This window comes from Ranitomeya imitator, chromosome 3, assembly GCF_032444005.1.
Source record: "Ranitomeya imitator isolate aRanImi1 chromosome 3, aRanImi1.pri, whole genome shotgun sequence".
Lineage (NCBI taxonomy): Eukaryota > Metazoa > Chordata > Amphibia > Anura > Dendrobatidae > Ranitomeya > Ranitomeya imitator.
In genome coordinates this window covers 264684209-264705633 of record NC_091284.1, presented here as the reverse complement: position 1 = coordinate 264705633, position 21425 = coordinate 264684209, and the positions used below count along the sequence as shown (strand labels likewise).

The following is a 21425-nucleotide window of genomic DNA, read 5'->3' as shown; positions in this document are numbered from 1 at the left end:
TTCAGCTGCTCCACGGAATAAAGTTTTTGCAGCACCCCAATTAGCATAAAATCGGAAACGCAGAAAAAAAGTGGTAGAATTGTCGTTTTGTTTATATTCCTCCCTAAAAAGGTTTTCTAAAAGTATTTTAATAAGATACGTGTATGTATAAATTATGTCACTGGTAAAAAAAAAAAATAACTCATCATACAAGAAACAAGCCGTCATACAACTAAGTGAATGAAAAAAGTTCTGGCTCCTGGAATGGAACAATAAAGAAGTAATTTGGCATAAATACCAAAACCGGTTTCATGGGGAAGGGGTTAACATAACCGTATTTCTTCTTTAACTTCCAAAATAAGCACTATTAGGAAGGGTGATCCTCCTTCATAATGAACCAATTGGCAATACACTTAATCTTACCATGTTTCTATTTTTATGCTTGTAGTCTATTTCCGTAACAGGCTTTAAGAGGTTTAAGACAGATCTTTACTGTGATATGAGCAGCGTTTTGGAAACATTGGGACAAGTGGATGACTCTGTGGAGCCTTGTATATGGAGTGCCAAGCACAGCATTGCCTCAAATAAGCAAGATGGGTGCAACTAGCTCAAATGCAGATGATATTAATGCTATGGAGATACATCACTGGTACGGAAAATTTATGAGAGAGTGTCCATCTGGCCAACTAAGCTTGCATGAGTTTAAAGGATTACTTGGCCTACAGGGCATGAATCCAGAAGCGAACAGATACATTGAGCAAGTGTTCAGTACTTTTGATATGAACAAGGTAAGAATTTAATATTGAATCCAATTATATCTCTGTATTATCTGGCGGTTGATGGGATTCTCCAGCAATCTAATTTGGCCATTTTGATATAGCTTTATGTCTTATTTCACTTTATGTTATAGTTGGTAAGTTCTGCTATGATAAACAAGTTATAGTAAAATAAAATATTTATAAAGCTTAAAAAAAACCTCAGAATTTTCCCAAAATGATTGTCTTTTAAAAATTTCAAGATAAAAATGTAATGATAGTTTAAAATTAGGTATATTAAAAAAAAACTTAAGCGAAACCTCATAAAACAAGCAGTTTGACATTTTATTAGGGATATGGTCACTTTACTAATGCTATAAAAAATCACCCACGTTGTATTTAGACCTGCTACGTGCCATCAACCTAAAATCTCTGCAGAGGGTCTAGCTAGATCAAGAACCAAACAAGTTTTTGCAACTTATGAACTTTTGTCACAATATGTCACAAAATGATCTGTTAAGCAAAGGCAATGCACAACATTAAATCTTCATTCATTTTACTCCAATACAATAAAAGGAAACATCACATTCTCAGTTAAAAGTTTTTTTTTTAACACAGTGCTTAACGGATATAATGATACCATAGCTAAAAATGTTCTAAAAGTCATTGAACATAATGATATGATCATATAATTTAAAATAAAAAAAAGTATCAAACTTCAATATTACTCAAGTGAAAAAGTAATTTCTTTACATAAAAGGTTTTGTCCACTATTGCACAACTTTCTGTTAAAGGCTCAAGGAGGCGAGAAAAAAATGAATGCACCTATTTGACTGGCGCTGCGCTTCTGTATACAGTAGTGTGTCCTACGGCATTCAATTTTGATCAACATCTGGTGGAGTCATCACAAGTTCACTGTCACTGCAACCAATCAGTAGCCCAGGAATGCTGATCCCGGCAGACCAACTGGAGACAACCAACATGGCTGACTACAAAGGAGTTGTGCCAGTCTGAGAGATGATGATTCATTTATTTTATTGTTCTCAACTCCAAGGACATATTAAAAATGAGTTGTACAGTAGTGGGGAGCCCCTTTAATACTTAGTTATGATTACTTTAGCAGTAACAATGTTTCTAATTACTGGAGCTTTTTGGTACATTCCATCTTTCAATACCTTTCTTCGCCATTTCTTCAAGGATTTCAATTAAGGTACAATTGCTGCTTATTGAAACCAATGACTCTAGTTCAGCTTTGTAAAATATTTCTTTTGGACAGTAGGAGTCATTTTAATTTCCTTTTTTCATAACTCGATAGCACACATGTAAATAAGCAACTATGTAATATATCTTATCAGAAAAAGAAATCTGCTTCTTTCTCATCCCAGAGCAATCATTCATTCTCAAAATGTCTTTCCCATTACTGAGATAGAAGATGGCAGTTGGTGCTCAGAAAATTCTACAGATAACTGTGGCTGTTGTTTCAGGAGAACTTGCAGCAAAATGTCCGCCTCTAGCTTCTCTTACCACTTTCCTTCCCTTCTCAGTAGAACTTTGAAAGCACCAACTGTTATATCCTATCTCAGTAATGAAGACAGATTTACTGATTTTACCCCTCAATTAAGAGTGAAAGATAAATGGAGATTTTTCTGACCATATATATTACAAAGTTGCACATGTATTATTGATTGAAAAAAAAACGTTAATAATGATTACTTTCTAATGGTTTGGGGTAAATTTGTACACATGATAGCAATAAAATGCACTTTGAGAACAAATAGGCTTCCTTGACCTGTTTGTTTTGTGGCTTGTAACAAATGCAAAAAATATACACTGCTCAAAAAATAAAGGGAACACTTAAACAACAGAATATAACTCCAAGTAAATCAAACTTCTGTGAAATCAAACTGTCCACTTAGGAAGCAAAACTGTTTGACAATCAATTTCTCATGCTGTTGTGCAAATGGAATAGACAACAGATAAAAAATATTGGCAATTATCAAGACATCCTCAATAAAGGAGTGGTTCTGCAGGTGGGGACCACAGACCACATCTCAGTACCAATGCTTTCTGGCTGATGTTTTGATCACTTTTGAATGTTGGTTGTGATTTCACACTTGGGTTAGCATGAGATGGAATCTACAACCCACACAAGTGGCTCAGGTAGTGCAGCTCATCCAGGATTGCACATCAATGCTAGCTGTGGCAAGAAGGTTTGCTGTGTCTGTCAGCGTAGTGTCCAGAGGCGTGAGGCGCTACCAAAAAACAGGCCAGTACACCAGGAGATGTGAAGGGGGCTGTAGGAGAGCAACAACCCAGCAGCAGGACCGCTACCTCAGTCTTTGTGCAAGGAGGAACAGGAGGACCACTGACAGAGCCTGCAAAATGACCTCCAGCAGGCCACAAATGTGCATGTGTACGCACAAATGGTTAGAAACTGACTCCATGAGGAAGGTCTGAGTGCCCGACGTCCACAGATGGGGGTTGAGCTCACAGCCCAACACCGTGCAGGATGCTTGGCATTTGCCACAGAACACCACCATTGACAAATTCGCCACTGGTGCCCTGTTCTCTTCACAGATGAAAGCAGGTTCACACTGAGCACATGTGACAGACGTGAAAGAGTCTGGAGGCGCTGTGGAGAGTGATCTGCTGCCTGCAATGTCCTTCAGCATGACCGATTAGGCAGTGGCTCAGTAATGGTGTGGGGTGGCATTTCTTTGGAGGGCCGCACAGCCCTCCATGTTCTCACCAGAGGTATCCTGACTGCCATTAGGTACCGAGATGAGATCCTCAGACCCCTTGTGAGACCATATGCTGGTGCGGTTGGCCCTGGGTTCCTCCTAATGCATGAAAATGCCAGACCTCATGTTGCTGGAGTGTGTCAGCAGGTCCTGGAAGATGAAGGCATTGAAGCTATGGACTGGCCCGCTCGTTCCCCAGACCTGAATCTGATTGAACCCATCTGGAACATCATTTCTTGCACCATCCACCAGCGTCACGTTTCACCACAGAGTGTCTAGGAGTTGGCAGATGCTTTAGTCCAGGTCTGGAGGAGATCCCTCAGGAGACCATCTGCCGCCTCATCAGGAGCATGCCCAAGCATTGTAGGGAGATCATACAGGCACATGGAGGCCACATACACTACTTAGCATCATTTCCTTATCTTAAGGCATTTCCACTGAAGTTGGATCAGCCTGTAACTTTATTTTCCACTTTGATTTTGAGGATCATTCCAATTCCAGACCTCCGTGGGATATTAGTTGTTATTTACGTTGATCATATTTAGGTTTTATTGCTCTCAACACATCCCACTATGTAATGAATATAGTTTTACAACTGGGATATTTCATTCAGTGTTATTTTTCTGAGAAGTGTATAATTATTTTTTATATATGCTATATGAGTGGTGTTTTTTTAGTCCATACATTTTGACATGCTTTTCTGTACATGTTTTTTTCTCCACCAAAAAGTCTATGACAAAATTATTTAAAAATGATACACCTAAAACATGCTGCATTTGAAAAATTCCATTGAGCTAACAAAATACTTCAAACGTGTGTAAAAATATCCATAGATCCACAGTTTTCAATGCAATTTATATTTCCCTATAGACACCTCATCTCAGCTGCAAAAAAACATCAGGAAAAATGACTTTTTGCCACGCTATGAAGTTGTTGTTAAATAATTGCATAGCTGGATAATTTTATTTCAATAATGAAATTAATTATATAAGGAAGTCCATGCACTTAGCTGAACTGCAAGGTTTTACTATGGTTTACTAATCACTTGTATAAGGCGTGACACAAACCTCAAGTTAAATTAGCAGCACTGATAAGTTAAAAACTGTGGCCCCGATTCATCAAGACCTTCTAGACATATATTAAGTCGACAGTCTTCCCCATGATTGTGGAGCCTACTGAAACAGACTAAGTGACCTTTTTAAATGCTTAGGAAGCCTTTGCAGGTGTTTTTTTTATTATTCTAATTTACTGAGATAATGACTTTTGGGTTTTCATTGGCTGTAAGCAGGGACGGACTGGGGCTGAAATTCAGCCTTGGCATTTGAAATCACACAGGCCTATGCTGTCCCTGTCCCCAAGCACTAGATGGGATATATTACTAATGTTACCCTGGATGGATGGAAGAAAGCAAGATTTACTACAAGACCAATATTTCTAACTAGATGGTGGCCCGATTCTAACGCATCGGGTATTCTAGAATATGAATGTCCACGTAGTATATAGCACAGTCACGTAGTATATTGCCCAGCCACGTAGTATATTGCCCAGCCACATAGTATATTGCCCAGTCATGTAGTATATTGCCCAGCCACGTAGTATATTGCCCAGCCACATAGTATATTGCCCAGTCACGTAGTCTATTGCCAAGTTACGTACTATATTGCCCAGCCACATAGTATATTGCCCAGCCATGTAGTATATTGCCCAGCCACGTAGTATATTGCCCAGTTACATAGTATATTGCCCAGTCACGTAGTATATTGCCCAGTTACGTAGTATATTGCCCAGCCACATAGTATATTGCCCAGCCATGTAGTATATTGCCCAGCAACGTAGTATATTGCCCAGCCACGTAGTATATTGCCCAGCCACATAGTATATTGCCCAGCCACGTAGTATATTGCGCAGTTACGTAGTATATTGCCCAGCCACGTAGTATATTGCCCAGTTACGTAGTATATTGCCCAGTCACGTAGTATATTGCCCAGCCACGTATTATATTGCCCAGTCACGTAGTATATTGCACAGCCCATGTAGTATATTGCACAGCCCATGTAGTATATTGCCCAGCCCACGTAGTATATAGCAATGTGGGCATCATATCCCTGTTAAAAATAGAATTAAATTAAAAAATAGTTATATACTCACCTTCCGAAGCCCCCGGATCCAAGTGAAGCAGTTCCCGACGCGTGCTCCGGTCTCAAGGGTGCATTGCGGTTTCACGAGATAATGACGTAGCGGTCATCATCTCGCAAGATCGCAGCATGGACCGGTTACCGAAGCGTCGCGAGTGGGAAAGGCCTGTTGTGGATCCGAGGGGCCGACGGACGGTGAATATATAACGATTTTTTATTTTTTTAAATTATTTTTAACATTAGATCTTTTTACTATTGATGCCGCATAGGCAGCATCAATAGTAAAACGTTGGTCACACAGGGTTAATATCAGCGTTAACCGAGTGCGTTACACTGCGGCATAGCGTGGTCGGTTAACGCTGCCATTAACCCTGTGTGAGCAATGACTGGACGGGACTATGGAGGAGGCACTGACCGCGGGGAGGAAGGAGCGACCATGTTGCCGCCGGACTGTGGCCGTCGCTGATTGGTCGTGGCTGTTTTGTTGCGACCAATCAGCGACTTGGATTTCCATGACAGACAGAGGCCGCGACCAATGAATATCCGTGACAGAAGGACAGACAGACAGACAGACAGAAGTGACCCTTAGACAATTATATAGTAGATGATACCAGTGGCCTGGTGGGTGAGTGACGGAGTTAGCGACTTTGTGCTCCATCACAAAGGCAGCACGGTGGCGCAGTGGTTAGCACAGCAGCCTTGCAGCGCTGGGGTCCTGGGTTCTAATCCCACCCAGGACAACATCTGCAAAGAGTTTGTATGTTGTTCTCTCCGTGTTTGCGTGGGTTTTCTCCGGGTACTCCGGTTTCCTCCCTCACTCCAAAGACATACTGATAGGGATTCTAGATTGTGAGCCCCAATGGGGACAGTGATGATAATGTGTGTAAAGCGCTGCGGAATATGTTAGTGCTATATAAAAATAAAGATTATTATTATTATCACAATTCTTACCAGTATGGGTATCTTGAGACCACTGATTCTGTTAACAATGTAGCAGACAAGGCAGCCCACAACCAGACAGGCCCTTCTGGCAGCCAGAATTTCCAGATGGCCAGTCCAGCCCTGGCTGTAAGCCATAATCATCAACATTAACAGAAATAAACACTTGAAATAGATCACTCTGTAATGACTATATAATGTATGAGTTTCACTTTTTGTATTGAAGAAATGAAAAAAAATTACTTTTTGATGATATTCTTATTTTGTGAGAAGCACCTGTACATTTATCAATAATAAATGAATAGCAAATTTCATTTTGCTTTTTTTTTAGAAATAAAGAAAGAAAAAGTTATAATAAGGATTTATCAAATTAACAAATAAGAGCACCAGATTCATGTATATTTCTTATACTTATATCATAATGTCAGATTTTTGCATTGAATTTTTTTTTTTATATTTTCATTTTTAAATAACAGGGAAAACCTTATCTCTTGGAGCCTAGTAAAGTTTAAAGTTTGACTTTTATCTATACATTATTTCTGGGAAGATTGGTCTGTGAGGAAAAATCTTTATTTTCTGTGCAGTACAAACTGACATTAGATTTAGGTAGTTTCAAATACAGTCAATGAGAAAGGAGCAAAATGGAAAAAATGGGAGTTATAGTTTTAGCGTTGCTGATTAAAAGTAGCACAAGAAGTCAAAATTTATTAAACTAAATAAACAAAAAAGATACATAAAAGAGGCAATGTGTTTCAACATCGAAATTATGTCTTCCGCAAGCCAATCATGCATAATACAGACACACTGGAGAAGATATAGATAGGTACAAATGCCAGAAAATGAAGTAGACAGTGACATCATGCAGTTAAAGGTACTGTACATTGGATGTGTGGAACTGTTCAGGGGTAACTCAAAGGGTTCACACGTTTGACAGTTTTGATCATATCAGGAAGGCGATTGATCAGAGACAAGAGCAAGCAAGCAGGGCTTCTTGGTGTACTGGCTTGTCTGATCTCAGAAGCCAAATCACAAGTTTTTATTACAACCACAGAGATAAAAAAAAAATAGGAATGGCTTCTTACATTACATTACCTGAGAGAGAAGCTATTTTAATTGGAAAATAATGAGTCATAAATTATGACTCCTGCAAAAGTTTATTATGAATTCCACAGAAGTCTTTGAAGCTCGCTTTGTCCAATTTACTAGACTTTCAAAAACAGAAAATTAAAGCTTAACAGTCAGACACCTGTATATAGAGACAACGTCCTGTATTATTGCTTTCATGAATAACACTCGTACATCCTGTCATGACGCCTCAGGTGTCACTGGTGCTGCCTAGGAGGCGCTATCAGGGGGGCACGAATAAACATAGTAAGGGTTGAAACAAGTCACGCCGAACTCAAGGACCTTCCTCTAATGCAGCAAGCACAGGAACTGGCACAGAGGAGTCACGTGACCAGGGGCGGAACCACAGCACGTCAGTGTAGGGAATGACACTGAACACACAGTGTGCAGGGCACAGACAGAAAACGAAGTCAAATAGAGCCGAAGGTCAAAGCCAGGAGGGAGTGAAGTACCTTAGGGATAAGACAAAGAGTACACAGGGACAAGCCAGGGACAAACTAGGAGAGACAGAGCAGTACAAAGCAGAATGCAAAGATGGAAGTCAGAGAACAAAACTGAGTCATACACAGCAAGGCACACTAGCATAGAGGCACAACATTTACAGACAAGAGCCTGGGCGTCAATCACAAGCCAAGTATACGGAAGTATCACAACACACAATCCAGGAGCTGCCAACATTAAATAGCTGCCCCAGAACCAAACAGATGTGGACTAAAATGAACCCTGACCTGACCAGGATGGAGGCGGCCCATCCTGTCCAGAGTCATGACAGTATCCCCCTCTCAATGGGGGGCTACCGGACCCCAGGTTTCCCAGGAAACCAGGCATGAAAGGAGCGTACCAGACGATCGGCATGAACCGATCTGGCAGGAACCAAGGATCAGTCCTCAAGACCATATCCCTTCGAGTGCACAAGATGCTGGAGGGAATGGCAGACCCATCGGGAATACACTATGCTCTCCACCTCGAAATCCTCCTTGCAATCCACCAACACAGGCAGTGAGGGACTCAATGATGCTTCTTCCACAGCCCCCAATGGTTTCAGCAGGGCCCTATGGAAGACATTGGAGATCGTAAAAGATGCTGGAAAATGCAAACAAAATGCCACTGGGTTGACCACCTCTGTGATTTCATACAGGCAATATACACTTAGATCCCAAGTTTGCCAAAGGAACCTTGAGTTTAATGCTCCGGGTAGACAGCCACACTTTATCCCCAACTCAAAGGGTGGGTCCCACAGTCCATTTCCTGTCAGCAAAAAACTTAAACTTCCTCTGAGCCTCCCCAATATTTTTATGGACCTCCCACCATAAATTCTACAACTGTAGTACAGCAATATCAGCCACTGGCAACTGGAATCCAGGAGAGAAAAATCCCCAAAGTGTGGATTATACCAATAATTACAGAATAAATGGGAAGTTACCTGTAGAGTGGTTAACACGGTTATTAAATGTGCATTCTGCTCAAGGCATCGGACCAGTCCTCTTGACTGGAAGTGGCAAAGCAACGCAAAATTTGCTTTAACGACTGATTGGTCCGTTCGGTTTAACCATTGGTCTCCGGATTTTAAACAGACGAAAAAGACAACTCAAAACCCAACCTTCTACAAAGCGCCCTCCATAACCTAGACACAAACTGCACACCGCGGTCAGACATCACATTCAAGGGCACACCATGCAAACGAACCAATTGTTGAACAAACAACCTAGACAAGGTCTCGGCATGGGGTAGAGCCACTAAGGTTACAAAGTGTGCTTGTTTTGTAAGCCTGTCTACCACCACCCAGATGACAGAATATCCCTTGGGGGGGGGAAGATTGGTGATAAAGTCCATGGATAAATGTGTCCATGGTCTATCATGAACTGGTAAATGCACCAATTCCCCTGCCGGCTGGTTATGAGAGCTCTTAGCGCGGGCACACACAGGCAGACACAAACTTCCTCACGTCAGATGCATGCGAGGCCCAACATAAACCCCTCGTGATGGCCCCACGAGTGGTCAAAATCCCCGGATGTCCATTTAGGGCCGAATCATGGAACTCCTGGAGGACTTTCAGTCGAAGTTGAACCGGAATAAACAATTTTCCCACCGGCTTCCCGAATCTCCCATTCCAAACCTGCAAACACATCAGCCACCACCAATGGAGGTGGAACAATGGAGGTTGGAGGTTCAGGGGGGAGAAACTGGGTCCAGACTACGAGACAAGGCCTTCACATTTTTGGATCCCGGACGAAACGTGATTGAGAACTGGAACCGGGAAAAAAAACTGTCCACCTGGCTTGTCTGGGGGTCATCCTTTTCGCAGACTCAATATACGCCAGGTTCTTGTGGTCCATAATTGCAATAATGGGATGAACCACCCCCTCCAAAAGATGCCTCCATTCCTCAAAGGACAACTTAATGGCAAGAAGTTCCCGATTACCCACATCATAATTTCTCTCCGCCGGGGAGAACTACCTGGAAAAGAAGGTGCATGGTCTCAAATTGGTCAAAGTGGCAGGCCCTGGGACAACACCGCTCCCACCCTCACCTCTGAGGCATCAACCTCCACCACAAAAGGTTAATATGGATCAGGCTGAGTAAGAACCGGGGCAGTCATAAAACATTTTTGAGGGTGAGAAACGCCGCTACCGCTGAGGCAGATCAGTTCTTAATGTCAGCCCCATTCTGTGTCAAGTCAGCAAGGGGCTTGACCACCTCAGATAATCCTTTAATAAACTTCCGGTAGTAATTGGCGAATCCCAAGAAGCGCTGAAGGCCCTTCAGGTCCCGGGGTTGAACCCAATCTACAATGGCCTGCACCTTTTTTGGATCCATATGAAACACCTCACTAGAGATACTGAACCCCAAAAAAGGCAGTTCCTGGGCAAAAAATGAGCATTTCTCTAGCTTAGAGAAAAGTTGGTTCTCCCTGAGTCTCTAAAGAACTGCCCGAAGGTGACCAATATGTGACTGCTTGTCAAGTGAATAAACTAGAATGTCATCCAAGTATATCACCACAAACCGCCCAAAAAAAACAGAGAACACATAATTGATGAAGTTCTGGAAAACTGCAGGGGCATTGGTCAGACCAAACGGTATAACTATATTTTCAAACAGCCTCTCTGAGGTAAGAAACGCAGACTTCCACTCATCCCCCTCCTGTACCTGGATGAGGTTATATGCCCCCCGCAAGTCAAGTTTTGAAAACCATTTGCCCCTGAACAATTGATTACATAAATCAGGAATTGGTGGTAGGGGATATGTGTTTCTTACAGTAACCTTAATTAGTTCCTGAAAGTTAAGGCACGGGTGTAGATCACCATCTTTTTTTCACACAAATAAAACGTTCAGCAACAGGCCCCTTGCAGGGACTCTCCAATATGTACTCCTTCATGGCGACCTGCTCGGGACCAGAAAGGTTAAACAATTGGGCTTTTGGCAATTTAACCCCAGGAATCAAGTCAATGGCACAATCAAAAGGGCAGTGAGGTGGTAACCCCTCGGCCTGACTTTCAAAGAACACATCCTTAAAGTCCTTCAGGTACTCCGGAATACCCTTCTGACCAACAGATGACACAAACACAGAATTCAGACATTTATTTTCACAATTGGATCCCCAAAACCAAACCAGCAGGGACGTTGTCCAGAACGAAACAGGCTATATGCTCCAAATGAACAGACCCCACCTTAAGGACGAACTCTTTAGTAACGAATCCCTTCCTTGGTTAATGGGGTTGAGTCAATAGCCACCACTTTCATGGGTTTATCCAACCTGACTGTCCCTATCTCACAGTGGGCCACCAACCATGAGTCAATCAAGTTCACTGAAGACCCACAATCCCCAAAAGCAGAAGAGGGAAAAAACAATTGTTCACACCTACTTCCACCTTTAACAGTTGTCTGAAGTATGAGGAAGAAAGTAACTGTGGGTCTGGGTAACCTCCTCGGCAGTTACCCAGACCTAGTCATTTCCTGAGACCATGGAATCCGGAGGACAGGAGGGACATTCCTTAATCCAATGACCAGGCTCTTCACAATAGAAGCAGAGTTTTTTTTTCTCTGCGGCATCTCCTCTCCTCTTCCTTCATAGAGACTCTCTCTCCTGCGGTCCATACGGACGGCCTGGGTCATGGCCTCCTCCAGAGAGTCGGGTGGTGGGTGCAGGGCCAAGGCATCCTTTAAATGCTCGGAGACACACCGTTGGAATAGTCCTCTGAGTGCCGAGTCATTCCAGGAAACCTCGGAAGCCCATTGCCTGTACTCAGAACAGTACCACTCAGCTGAGTGCTTTCCCTGCTAGTCTCACACGATCAGGTTCATCTTATATAAGACCCAATGCCTTGAAGAACCGATCAACAGGCATTCGCTCATCAGAGGTAGGAGATAGAGAGAAAGCCCAGGATTGTGGCCCCTCACGTAACAGGGAAATAACTACAGTATCTTCACCCTTTGACTCTCATCACCCGAGGACAGGGTGCAGAGAAAAAGGTAGTGTACAGCTTTCTTTAAATACCCAGAATTTTTTCTTATACTCAGAAAAAGTATCCGGAAGTTTGATAGAGGGTTCAGGACAGGAAACATCAGACACTGTACCCTCCCCTTTGCCAGACAGAGAGGAGGCACCCCGAACAACATTAGCAGTATCTTCCAGCACAGCTTCACAGCTCCTATTTTTGTGTACCCCTGATGAACCGCTATATCCATGGGGGGGAAACGCGTCGGGCATTGTTTGCGGAGATTGTCTAGCACTTGATGTGGTATTTGAATCTATCCAGCGGTGCTACAAGCCTACTACAAACCTACAGATGAGTATTAATGTTGGGGGGATGGTATTATCTATGTGATGATGGGGATGATTGTGTCCCTATATAAGAAACATTGCTTTTCTGGGGGCCCCAGGTTTGTGGGTTTGTTGGACGTATTTTATTGCATTATGCACTTTAAATAGCATTAGTACTGTCTACTGCTCTATATATATGTGCTGAGCACCTGCTTACTGTTATCGATACTGAATATTGATTAAGCACTTTTTTTCATATAGTCCTGTTTCCTTGGGCTTTAGGAGGTAATACTCGAACTAGTAGTACTGATAGTAAGTACTCTATTATTTCTAGAGTGGGATGTATGTTTGTATCCTTATACCATAAAGATAGTGGCCTGTGTGGCTCATGTTTGGTGATCAATAGGTGACCATTCACATACATTTTTAGCATTATGGCATCTTCTGTTTACCTACTCCTTTACCCTGGAAGCTAAATATATGTTTCATCTTGGACAATATTGATATTGTTGCATCTCATTCACCTATCTTTAGTATTTTTGTGGGGCATACTCTGTTCTACCTACAGATGTCTGATATATACGGTAATTACTTTTGTGTATCTACACAAGATTTGAGATATTTTTCACCATTCTTCATCTCATTACTTTTTCTTTTTGTTTTTTGTTATTCTGTTTTATATTTTTTTGGGTGTTGGGATGTTTTTGGGACATTTCTTTATCTTTCTATCCCCATTTAGGGATTTTTTAGGGATCCTGGGGTCAGTCGACGCTGAGTGGGGGCACCTACCGCTTCACATTAGGGTGCCTACCACCACTGTTAGGTAGTATTTTCCCTATAGGGATTTTCTAGGACTTTTTAGGATTCCTTAATCTAGGGGATACTAGGGATTTTTGAGGGTAAGTCGACGTTGAGTGGGGGCGCCAACCGCAGTAAATTAGGGTGCCAACCCCCACTGCCAGGTAGGGCTAAGTTCAGAGACTCCCTAGGACGTAACAGGTGCATAACTTGTTGTTTTTTATTATTTTTGATTGTTAATAAAAAGAGACTTTTTAATTGTCTTTCAATAAAAGCTATATTTTAGGGATCCTTGTGTTGTTTAGGTTTGTACAGTATCTTCCAGCTCCATCTGTACCTGTTGGTGAGAGGCAACCAATGCCCTAGGCAACCAATGCCCAATGCTCAACAGATAGATTCTGCATCATCTTACTCAGGTTAGATACCTGATCAGTCAGAGCACGCAGTGGGTCCATAACAAATACACAAAAAAAAACTGTATGGGTCGGTGCTAATGTCGTAACACCTAAGATGTCACTGGCGCTGCCTAGGTGGCGCTATCAGGGGGCATGAATAAACATAGTAAGGGCAGAAAAAAAGTTACGCCGAACTCAAGGACCTTACTGCCAACATTAAATAGCCGCCCCAGAACCAAAGAGAGGCGGACTAAAATTAACTCTGACCTGACCAGTATGGAGGCGGCATCATCCTGTCCAGAGTCATGACAGATCCCTAATAGGGTGAATGATGAGATCAGCAGGCAAGAAGAGGAGACATAGCTTATAGCTAGAGAGAAAAAAATGTTTTCATAAAATATTTGTCACACTTACATCCGTTAGTGTGCCTGGGATGCAGTTACTGACAGCTCAGCCGTCCAATCTGGTACAGGGAAGTGCTGAAGCTGTCAATGCTTCAGTTGACAGCTCAGTCATTAAGTCTGGTGCAGCTGTCAGTGTGTTGATTGACAGAAGGCTAGGAGGCTCTGGCTGTCTCCAGGTGATCATTATCCCAGGTGACTGCCAAGCAACTTAACTGAACTATTTCTCCCAAACCTCTACCAGACATACATTCAGCTACTGTGTGGTTTGTCTCCCCGTGCCTTGCGTTCTGTTTATAGATCTTTTGTTGCCTGACATAGGACCTAGTAAACATCTTTTTGTTTAACTCCTGCTCTGATCCGTTATCCTCCTGATATTCTGACCTCAGAATGTTACCTGACTATGCCTTTGTCTCTTCCTTCTGTTTATGACGTACCCCCCTGACTTCTGACCTTGGACTCCTTGACTGTCCTGACTCACGACTTGGCAGTGAGAAATGACTCTGGGTCACAATAATACAAAGTTTCTAAATTTACATGTAGTATTTAGAAAGCAACATTTAGACTTGAAGAGAGGATCTTTCACCATTTTGTGCATGTTAAACTGGCCACATTATGGAATAGTGGCTGCAGAGCTGAATAAAACATAGTTTCTATTTTTTAGAAAAACCTACAAAAGAGTCCCCGAGGCTAACAGAGGACACACCCCCAAGACATCACATATAAACTAAAAAAACATGGTAATGGATTAATATAACGGTATAATCATAAATACTAATTTGTTCGCAGTGTGGTAATGCTCAAAATCCATACCAAGATAGGGGTAAATATTTAATACAAAATTTATTAGAAAAATTATATTAATAATAATAATAATAAATCACACAGACAAAAATAGAGGAGTAGGTGAGCAGTCACAGATAAAATAATCCGTGTATCAGATGGTATAAAATACTCTGATAGACAGCACAAGTATCACTGCTGCAGTGCCTGCAATACATGATGCAATGAAGTCATAGATATAACAGACATGGTGCCAATAGGGTCTTACTGAGGGAAAATAAATACAAGGCTGAAATAGGCTGACAATGATCCTATTGGACATCCAGAATAATAATTTACTGAAGCATTTAATGTAATGCAAGGTATTAAAAGATTCAAATACTGCCAAGCTTGGCTAAATACTAATACCTTGAAACATCGTGGCAGGAGAGTGCAGGCATGTTAGCAGGATACAGAGGAGCCTCGACGCGCGTTTCACCGCCTTGGCTTCATCAGGAGGCGTGGTCAATAAAAATGGGCCAGGGTATTTATGGGAAAGTGCAAGGGACCCCTGGCGAATTGGCGCGCAAGCCCATCATGATGCATACAAGCCGACAGTGAAGCGGGCCACCGCGCGCTATGAATCATGGGCGGGAGGATGTGCATCATCCCTGTCCATCTCCACAGCAACGCTCAAAGCCAGCGACACTGCCGGAATGACACAGCGCATGTGTGGGGCGCGTCTGCACTGAAGGGGATTTAGGGTATGTGCACACGTTGCGGATTTCCTGCGGATCCGCAGCGTTTTTTGCAGTGCAGAAATGCTGCAGATCCACAAGTGATTTACAGTACAATGTAAATCAATAGGAAAAAAAATGCTGTGCTAATGGTGCGGAAAATTCAGTGTGGAAACGCCGCGGTTTAAAAGAAGTAGCATGTCACTTTTTTTTTGTGGATTTGCAGCATTTTTGTAGCCATTCCATTATAGAAATCCGTAGGAGTAAAAAATGCAGTAAATCTGCAAAAAATCTGCAGTAAAACCGCAGCAAAACTACTGTGGAACTGCACAAAAAACATGACAAATCCGCACCTGCGTTTTCTGCCAAGAGATGCAGAATCTGCACCAGAAATTCCTAAGCCTAATCCGCAACGTATGCACTAAGCCTTATAAGAAAGCCATTTGCATTTCATAATAAGTACATTAAGGTGACATGAAGGCTCATCCCTATAACGGCCAGATAGAACACTTATGTCACAAGATTGGCATAGTGTGTACACCATGTCAATAAATGTGACAGTCAGGTAATCAATGCAGAGATTGTTACAGATTGTAGGGGACAAAAGATAACATATCAATGACACTAGAAGGAGTCACACGATGTCCCGTCTAAGTACAATAAATAATATTGTGTTGATAATAGACAATACATACATACAATAATATGCCATATAGTGAATACTGCATACAATAACATAGTATGCTATAGATCGATTCTATTAACATGTTCGTTGGAACACAGGACTGAAAAATTTATTAATATAGTATGAGCATACAATCGCAAAAATAATAATTGTGTTGTTCACATATATTTAGTGAAACAACCATGCTCTGCAAGCTCAATAATTGTTCCAACCGAAGATGACAAGATAATGAAGCATACCAATGCCAGGTGTCCTAGGATTGTAATAGTGATCAATTTCCATATGCATATTAGAAAATATAAGTAAGTGTAGTTTTTTTTTTTTTTTAAAGTCCATGAATCTTCAAATATGATGATGTCATCTGATGGAACATCCGATATGGGGTCCCTTTGATAGGTGATTGAAAGATGAGGTAAGTATGAAGGTCACAGCATCTAATTTAATAAAAAATAGAATCAATGAGTAAATAAACTTGAAAAGCAAAATTACAAGCAGAAAAGTAACCAGGTCCAAAACTTTAAGAACAATAGAGATTATAGGAAAGACTTGAAACTGAGGGCTTCATTCAGGCCCTTTGGTGAAAGCGTATCTAGGGTCACTATTAGTGTTGAGCATTCCGATACTGAAAATATCGGGTATTGGCCGATATTTGCGGTATCGGAATTCCGATCCCGAGTTCCGATACTTTTGCAACATCTGATACCAGAATCGGAAGTTCCCATAATGCAAACGAGCCAGTTTCATTTAATTCAGCCAATGAGGAATCATTAGAAGTGTGGGCACATCCTGTTCTGCATGTTAGGCATGTAACTACTGGCATGGCTATGATTGGCTGCTAAAATTATGTCATGATGCACTATAAAAGTCGCCGCCGCCATTTTGGGTTCACTCTGCTGTGAATTCAGTTATGGACAGGACGCTGTGTTCTGACTGAGGGCCAGTTTTGAGATAGCGATTTGCTTCATTGTGCTTTACCCAGGCTAATTTAGCAACCGCTGTGTGAGAACCTTGTTTTTACCTTGCAGCGCTGTTCACGGCATTATGCAAGGTGTCTGTGTGAGTGCAGCTCACTCTGTAGTCTGTTCTGCCACCACAGCTGGTTGTAGTCAGCTCAGGGTGCGTTACTACCTCATACTGTTCAATTGTCCTTTTTTCAATTAGTGCTGCCTGTTGCACATTTTTTCAAATTTATCCTATTAGTGGGTTTCCATCCGTATCCTGCTAAATTGTGGAAAAACACTATATAGGATTACATAGAGGAGCTTTTTTTAGGCCTTGCAGCGCCGGTCACGGCTGTCTGCATGGTCTCTGTGTGAGTGCAGCTCACTCTGTAGTCTAAACCATAGGAGCAGAATGGACGGCACTAGAGTGAATACTGATTCCACCAGGCGGAACTGTTAGCGGGCTGACTGAGACCAGGTACTCACGATTGCCTCTAGATTCGGGTGCTCAGCATAATAAGCAATAACAAGCAGTCCAAAGTCACCAAAAAAGAAAGAATATGCGGCACTCACCCTAGATTGGCAGTATGAATCGTGATTTATTTGAAGAAACTTTAACAGGAAAAGTCCATTAGAACGTGCGGTACAACAGAGGGTGCGGCATTGGAGTCAGGACGACGGCCGTTTCGCACTCGCAGGGGCTGGACCCGTCGAAGCACCTGCGAGTGCGAAACGGCCGTCGTCCTGACTCCAATGCCGCACCCTCTGTTGTACCGCACGTTCTAATGGACTTTTCCTGTTAAAGTTTCTTCAAATAAATCACGATTCATACTGCCAATCTAGGGTGAGTGCCGCATATTCTTTCTTTTTTGGTCACTCTGTAGTCTGTTCTGCCGCCACAGCTGGTTGTAGTCAGCTCAGGGTGCGTCACTGCCTCATACTGTTCCATTGTCCTTTTTTCAATTAGTGCTGCCTGCTGTACATTTTTTCAAATGTATCCTATTAGTGGGTTTCCATCCGTATCCTGCTAGATAGTGGAAAAACACTATATTGGATTACATAGAGGAGCTTTTTTTGGCCTTGCAGCGCCGTTCACGGCTGTGTGCACGGTCACTGTGTGAGTGCAGCTCACTCTGTTCTGCCACCACAGCTGGTTGCAGTCAGCTCAGGGTGCATCACTGCCTCATACTGTTCCACTGTCCTTTTTTCAATTAGTGCTGCCTGCTGCACATTTTTTCAAATTTATCCTATTAGTGGGTTTCCATCCGTATCCTGCTAGATTGTGGAAAAACACTACATAGGAGTACATAGAGGAGCTTTTTTAGGCCTTGCAGCGCCGTTCACGGCTGTCTGCACGGTCTCCGTGTGAGTGCAGCTCACTCTGTAGTCTGTTCTGTGAAAAAAAACTAAAAGTTAATAAAAGTTCACCAAACACTCCACTTTACAGTTTTGTAGGCCACATTAGCTCATATTAAAGTCTAGTCCACACTTTATAAAATTAATGTTTCTTATACCTGTTAGCAGCTGTTCAGGAATAAGCACACTAAGCCCTTAGTACTTTTCTGCCTATCTTTATCAGTCTACCAAGATGAAGAAGGCAGGGAGCAAGGCACGTGGTCGTGGGCGTGGAGATGGAGCAGGGAGATGACGTGGGGATTCTGTGCCTCCTGTGGGCACCGGTTACTCATCATCCCCCAGTTTTAGCAGGGAACAGTCCTTTATGTGCAGCTTTGTAGGAGCTCGCCGTACCCCGCTGCTGCGGGACGAACAAATTGAAGCCGTTGTCGGATGGATGGCAGCTAACGCATCAACTTCAATTAGTGCCACATCCAATCAGGCACAGAGCACTGAAGAGCACCTTTCTGTCTCTTCACCACCTGCCAAATTGCCCAGGCAGTCAGAGAGCCCAGGACAGGAGCCATCTCTACTAGGGTTGAGCGAAACTGATCGGACAAATTGAAAAATCGCCGACTTTCAGCAAAAGTCGGGTTTCATGAAACCCGACCCGATCCTTGTGTGGGATCGGCCATGAGGTCGGCGATCTGTGCGCAAAAGTCGCATTTCATATGACGCTTTCAGCGCCATATTTCAGCCAATGAAGGAGGACGCAGAGTGTGGGCAGCGTGATGACATAGGTCTCGGTCCCCACCATCTTAGAGAAGGGCATGACAGTGATTGGCTTGCTTTCTGCGGCATCACAGGGGCTATAAAGGGGCGTGCACGCCGGCCGCCATCTTACTTCTGCCGATCTTAGCATAGGGAGAGGTTGCTGCATCAGAAGAAGGGATATAGTTAGGGAGGGAAGATTAACCCCCAAAATGCTTGTGCTGTAGCGATTTCCACTGTCCAACACCACCATTTGTTTGCAGGGACAGTGGAGGCTATATTTTTGTGCATCAGCTCTGTAGCTTATTAGGCTGCCTTATAAGGCTCCCTGATAGCTGTATTGCTGTTTGCACGCTGCTGTTCAAACCAACTGCTTTTTAAATAACAAAAATCCTGTTGCTCCTTTCTGCACAGTTATCTTGTTTATTTGTCCACACTTTTGTGTGCAGCAGTCCTTTTTATTGCTGCCATACTTTTGCTGAGATCATTGTAGGGAGATTGAAATTGTACTACAGTCCGTGTATTTTTTCATATATCATCCAGCCACTTTCTGCCACTTAGATTGCATTGTTATATACACTGGGCCTGTTAGATTATCGTATGTCAGCCAGCCACTTTCTGCCACTTACATTGTGTTGTTTTATGCACAGGGCCTGAGTTTTGGTTCAGTCTCCCCCCAAAAAAGTGAGATTCAAATTCTCACAAAGTGGATATACTGCAGTCCTGTTAGCTTGTCGTATGTCAGCCAGCCACTTTCTGCCACTTAGATTGCGTTGTTATATACACTGGGCCTGAGTTTTGGTTCAGTCTCCCAAAAAAAGGGGAGATTCTATTTCTCACAAAGTGGATATACTTCAGTCCTGTTAGTTTGTCGTATATCAGCCAGCCACTTTCTTCCACTTACATTGTGTTGTTTTATGCACAGGGCCTGAGGTTTAGTTTAGTCTCCCCCCCAAAAAAGTGAGATTCAAATTCTCACAAAGTGGATATACTTCAGTCCTGTTAGTTTGTCGTATGTCAGCCAGCCACTTTCTGCCACTTAGATTGCATTGTTATATACACTGGGCTTGAGGTTTGGTTCAGTCTTCCCAAAAAAAAAGTGAGATTCAAATTCTCGCAAAGTGGATATACTGCAGTCCTGTTGGATTGTCGTATACCAGCCAGCCACTTTCTGCCACTTACATTGTGTTGTTATATACACTGGGCCTGAGTTTTGGTTCAGTTTCCCAAAAAAAAGGGAGATTCAAATTCTCACAAAGTGGATATACTGCAGTCCTGTTAGATTGTCGTATGTCAGCCAGCCACTTTCTGCCACTTACATTGTGTTGTTTTATGCACAGGGCCTGAGTTTTGGTTCAGTCTCCCCCCAAAAAAGTGAGATTCAAATTCTCACAAAGTGGATATACTGCAGTCCTGTTAGATTGTCGTATGTCAGCCAGCCACTTTCTGCCACTTAGATTGCGTTATTATATACACTGGGCCTGAGTTTTGGTTCAGTCTCCCAAAAAAAGGGGAGATTCTATTTCTCACAAAGTGGATATACTTCACTCCTGTTAGTTTGTCGTATGTCAGCCAGCCACTTTCTGCCACTTAGATTGCATTGTTATATACACTGGGCCTGAGGTTTGGTTCAGTCTTCCAAAAAAAAAGTGAGATTCAAATTCTCACAAGGTGGATATACTCCAGTCCTGTTAGCTTGTCGTATGTCAGCCAGCCACTTTCTGACACTTAGATTGCGTTGTTATATACACTGGGCCTGAGTTTTGGTTCAGTCTCCCAAAAAAAGGGGAGATTCTATTTCTCACAAAGTGGATATACTTCACTCCTGTTAGTTTGTCGTATGTCAGCCAGCCACTTTCTGCCACTTAGATTGCATTGGTATATACACTGGGCCTGAGTTTTGGTTCAGTCTCCCCCCCAAAAAAGTGAGATTCAAATTATAACAAAGTGGATATACTTCAGTCCTGTTAGTTTGTCATATACCAGCCAGACACTTTCTGCCACTTACATTGTGTTGTTTTATACACTGGGCCTGAGTTTTGATTCAGTCTCCCAAAAAAAGGGAGATTTATATTCTCAACAAGTTTATATACACCTTCTACCTTGTTTTGCAGTACCATAAAATGGTTGTTAGTTTGGTTAGATTTTCCAAAAAATGAGGAAG

General features: G+C 42.5%; 1 protein-coding gene across 1 annotated transcript in view; it reads left to right on the top strand.

The window, feature by feature from the left end:
* The first annotated feature begins 473 nt into the window (after positions 1-473).
* GUCA1C (guanylate cyclase activator 1C) overlaps positions 474-21425 on the top strand; it is a 269213-nt gene continuing 248261 nt past the window's right edge. The window contains exon 1 of the mRNA XM_069756439.1: positions 474-767. Within this exon, the coding sequence (XP_069612540.1) occupies positions 513-767 (255 nt within the window). The 5' untranslated portion in view covers positions 474-512. The remainder of the gene's footprint in view (positions 768-21425) is intronic.